Source organism: Sardina pilchardus, chromosome 21, assembly GCF_963854185.1.
Source record: "Sardina pilchardus chromosome 21, fSarPil1.1, whole genome shotgun sequence".
Classification (NCBI taxonomy): Eukaryota; Metazoa; Chordata; class Actinopteri; order Clupeiformes; family Clupeidae; genus Sardina; species Sardina pilchardus.
The window spans coordinates 5,569,817-5,574,816 of record NC_085014.1 but is presented as its reverse complement, the minus strand read 5'-3'; the positions used below and the strand labels follow the sequence as shown (position 1 = coordinate 5,574,816).

The following is a 5,000-nucleotide window of genomic DNA, read 5'->3' as shown; positions in this document are numbered from 1 at the left end:
CAATAAACAGCAAACAGGACGTTAGGCGCCTTCACTCAGCAGCCAATCAGAATTGAGTTCCCTCAGTGCCACTCCCCAGTCAGTGTTTTTGTACCTCTGGAGTGCCCCCATTGTAAGGGGGTGAGGAAGGCAAGGAAGCAGCCTATTAGCCACAACAACATGTGAGGAATGCTAACCAAAAGGCATGGCATGAATATTTACAATCATATTACTGTTTTGTCTCCTAAGAAAATATAACTTTTCCCTTTTTTAAAAAAAATTTACTTCTCAAATCAATAAACAGTTGATAACAAAAAAAAAATGTACTTCTCCAAAACAATGTGGCTTATGAAACACGTGTCTCATCTCACCAACGAGAGAGAAACTCTGAAAACAACAAGAGAAAAAACTGAAAAAAAAGTCCCAAAAAATACCCAAACAGACAAAAACACACCACACACACAGAGAACAAAATTCCAACGGTGGCTGTCACTGCCAATTCCTCTGTTTTGATCCCAAATACACAGAGCGTTATTCAGAAGCTGTGTTTGGGCTGCACACAGGCCCGCGGCACACAAATCAGAGAGCACTGGCCTCCGTGTGTTTGTGCCGGCCCAGCCATGGAGACACAGCAGTGGCCAGTACTTATACGGACATCGCAGCAGGCACACATTTATCCCCACTGAGACCAAACACAAAACAAGAGAAAAAAAAACGAGAGAAAAACAAAACAAAAACAAGTGTCACAATAGAACCAGGGAGGGCCAGAAGGCCAGTATCTTCGGAATATATCTGCCATAGTTCCTACCCAGACGTGTCCTTGACCTGCCCTTAATTTGACCTTGACTTGTCCTTGATCTGACCTTAGCTTGTCCTTGAGTGGACTGTGATTGAGCGCTAATCTGCCACAACTATCACTTTCCGTCTCACTGTAGACGTATCTTGTTGTTTTCAATGAGGGTCCAGCCACATGTTCACAGAGTGAACCGCTTTAGCAGAGTGACTGACACACAACCAAGCCAAGGACAACAGATCCCATGTCTCTGCTATGAGATCAGGCACCTCATGGAGCGTTGGGCTGTTGGCTCAAATCCACATAGCAGGCTGAGAGGTGGATCCAGAATGCTTGCTCAGGAAATGTCCAACATTCCAGTTCCTGTTTGAGCATCCTGCGGTACTTACTGGTGGTGTCCCCATCGTCATCGTCGTCAGCGTCACCTTCGTCGTCGCTGGACGAGTAGGGGACGGCCAGCTGGCGTTTGGACTTGGGGAGGATCGGGGAGAAGTTGAAGGCGAAGGAGATTCGCCGCTTTTGGCGAATGCGTCCTATCGCTGCAGTTGCCCCGATTCGTTTTCCGTTCCGTTCGGAAAGCACGGAGAGACCAGAACGAATTCACGTTACAAAAACAGAGATGCTGGGAGAGTGGGGCAGGAGAGTTGTGGGGGGGGGGGGGGGGGCATGTTTTTGGGGAGGGGGGCAGCAGTGGGAGCGGGGCAGTAGAATCTCCACACACACTACACTGGGGCTGGAGCCACGGAGGTGAGACAATACAGCCGGCGCTACCACAACACGAGCCAACTCTGCACTTTACTGGGAGTCATGGGAGGGGAGGAGTGGGGGGCGTTGGGGGGGGGGGTCACCAGCGAAGAGGTCAAATAACAAGAGCAGCCATGACTCATACGACTAAACACCAAAGGCCACCATAGTAAATCCACACAAAAGGCAGAAGCTATCTAGATTATAGTTTTGGTAGCAGTGGCTATACTTTATGAGGGATGGATAGTGTAAGTGTGTGTGTGTGTGTGTGTGTGTGTGTGTCTGTCTGTCCGTGTGTGTGTGCATGTGTGCTTGTGTGTCTGTCTGTCTGTCCGTGTGTGTGTGTGTGTGTGTGTGTGTGTGTGTGTGTGTGTGTGTGTGTGTGTGTGAGAGTGTGTCTATGTGTGTGTGAGCAGGAGTGTCTATAACAGAGAGTAGGCCTAATTAATACCACTGCTTCGCATTGGCAGACATTTCAATGGAAACCTGCAAAATCGGGTAAGCCTTTCTCCGGACTGTTTCTCAAAGCTTTTAATCCCTGACCAAAATGATCCGTGAGCTTTTTTGGACCATCCCTCCTGCCGTACAGGGCCCAGCTCTAGCAACAGTGAACTCCCAAACGGTCCAAAGGGTCAAATTGATCAGACGAGATCACAGTGCAGGTCCACAGAGGACGGGATCAGTTTAGCCAGAGTTAAGAGTTCTAAACAGGAAGTGGGTCCTCTGGGCCCTCTGATTGGCTACTCACCATCGATGTCTCTCTGGCTGATGGCCAACATGGACACTGATTTGGTAAGGGGCAGAGTCATGGACGGAACGCTGCATCTCATTGGTTGATACCGCCGTGACTTCTGAAACAGATCAACGAGGAAGATTATGAGAAACAGGCATGACAGACAGGTGTGAGACACAGGTGTGTGTGTGTGTGTGTGTGTGTGTGTGTGTGTGTGTGTATGTATCTATATGTATGTGTCTGTGTGTGTGTGTTTGTGTGTGTGTGTATCTATGTGTCTGTGTATGTGTGTGTGTGGTTGTGTGTCTGTGTGTGTGTCTGTCTGTGTGTGTGTGTGTGTGTGTGTGTGTGTATATATGTGTCTGTGTGTGTGTGTCTGTATGTGCGTGTCTGTGCGTGCATGCCTGTGTGTGTGTGTATGTATCTTTGTGTGTGTGTTTGTGTGTCTCTGTGTGTGTGTGTGCGTGTCTGTGTGTGCGCGCGCGTGTGTGTGTGTCATCACGCCCACCTGGCTGTCCAGGCTGCTGCAGTCGGCCATGTCTGCCTCGTGCTCCTCCTCGGTCAGGGAGACGAGTGACCCCCTCTCGTCGCTCTCCTGGCGTCCCACCCGCCTGCCCTGCTGTGTGGGCGCGCTCTGGTGGGGGTGCCAGGCCTTGCCATCCGTGCCGTCGGCTGCCAACCCCTCCAGGCTCAAGCTGCCAAGAACAACACACACACACACACACACACACACACACACACACACACACACACACACAAGAGACCCGGCCTTAGACACCCTGCCATCTCTGTGTTTGCTGTTTGCTTATCACACTCCCTGCTCAGAGCTCTGGGTTTGATTGAGCATGTCTGGCACTATAGGGAACAGTGGAGCACTGCCACACACACACACACACACACTCTCTCTCTCTCTCTCTCTCTCTCTCTCTCTCTCTCACACACACACACCCACACACATACACACACACCCCTCTGTCTCCCCAGATGTGCTAAATCAAATACCGGAAAAAAAGCAAACACGTCTTGAAGCCAACAGCAGTGAAGCAACAGCAACAGCAGCAGCAGCAGCAGCAGCAGCAACAGCAACAGTAAGCACAGTCACACACACACTCTCACACACTCTCACACACTCTCTCTCACACACACACACACACACACACACACACACACACACACACACACACACACACACACACACACACACACACACACACACACACACACACACACACACACACACACACACACACACAGGAGAGGTTGGCCCCGGCAGGGTCCTGACCAACACCTCCACAGAAACGAAGGGCAAACACACACACCTCCAAGAGAGCCTCAGCACACACTCTCTCACACACACACACACACACACACACACACACACACGTGCACTGGAGGCTAAAATCACAAAGGCTCCCCTATCTGCTCTCAGAAAGCAGGAAACGGGTGAAAAACACTGCGTGGCACGACCACATTCCACCCACAGCTGGGTGACTGGTGAGTGTGTGTGTGTGTGTGTGTGTGTGTGTGGGGGGGGGGGGGGGTCTGTATGTATGTGTCTGTGTGTGAGTATGTGTCTTTGTGTGTGTGTATGTGTCTGTGTGTGTGTGTGTGTGTGTGTGTGTGTGTGTGTGTGTGTGTGTGTGTGTGTGTGTCTGTATGTGTGTGTGTGTGTGTGTGTGTGTGTGTGTGTGTGTGTGTGTGTGTGTGTGTGTGTGTGTGTGTGTGTGTATGTGTGTCAACTTGTGTGTGTGTGTGTGAAAACAGACAATGAGACAGCACTTCACACTAATCGCAAGTTCCTGATATCTCACGGTTCCATCAAACGCTTCTGCTTACACTTTAAGAGCACCGACGCATAAACATTCTACTGAGGACTCCTCCGTCTGCAGCCCCATGACTCAATAAGCACCGAGGAGAGATGTATCACTTGCACTCTCACCGTTACGCATGAATTACACTGTAAACGTCAAACATTCCTCATCCTGCCATAACAGCAACAACAAAAAAAAAACAACTTAAAAAAAATGATTACGCATAAAGTGAAGCCAAAGACAGGCAGACCAAACCAAAAAAAAAAAGAACGACAGAAGAGAAAAGAGAAAGAAAAAATAACAAACGCTAACATCAGCTGGACGGCGCGCTGCAAACTGACCACTCTCTCTGCTCGGCTCCATATGGCAGCCTCACGCTCTGACCCAAACGGTCCAGAACCACAACTGCCCCCCCCCCCCCCCCCCGGTACTCACCTCTCATCCGGCCCGGTTACGTAGATGAGTATGTTGGTCATGGCCCTGCCGTGGTACCGGTACCAGTACCGATCAGGCTGCGTTAGCACCAAACGGGCTGTGCAGTGTAGTGTCCACTACTCACTACTTGGGCTGCATCGCTGCACCACCGCTGCTTTGTCTGAGTCTGACTCCAGACAAAAAGGCAGCGCGCTAAAAAAGGGAAGACATCTCTTTTCTCGACCTCGAGCTGGTGCTCTCTCACACAAACAGACACACACACACGTACGCGTACACATCCGCGTTGCACACATACGAACACATCATTCTCTCTCTCTTTCACACATGCACTCTCTCTCAGCGTTTTCTTCCCTCTCTCTCTCTCTTGTTCTCTCTATCGCACTCTTAGACACATAAACATCCGTTTCACTTTTTATTTTGCCCACACAGAGAGAGACACACACACACACACACACAGGCACACATACACACTTTTTTACTTTTTCTTTTGCCCACACAGACACTC

At 50.0% G+C, this 5,000-nt stretch overlaps 1 protein-coding gene across 1 annotated transcript in view; it reads right to left on the bottom strand.

Moving 5' to 3' along the window:
- The window catches only part of LOC134069472 (A-kinase anchor protein 13), a 140,270-nt gene that overhangs the window by 44,668 nt on the left and 90,602 nt on the right, over positions 1 to 5,000 (bottom strand). The window contains 2 exon segments of the mRNA XM_062525436.1: positions 2,265 to 2,367; positions 2,758 to 2,944. Coding sequence (XP_062381420.1) covers positions 2,265 to 2,367; positions 2,758 to 2,944 — 290 coding nt within the window.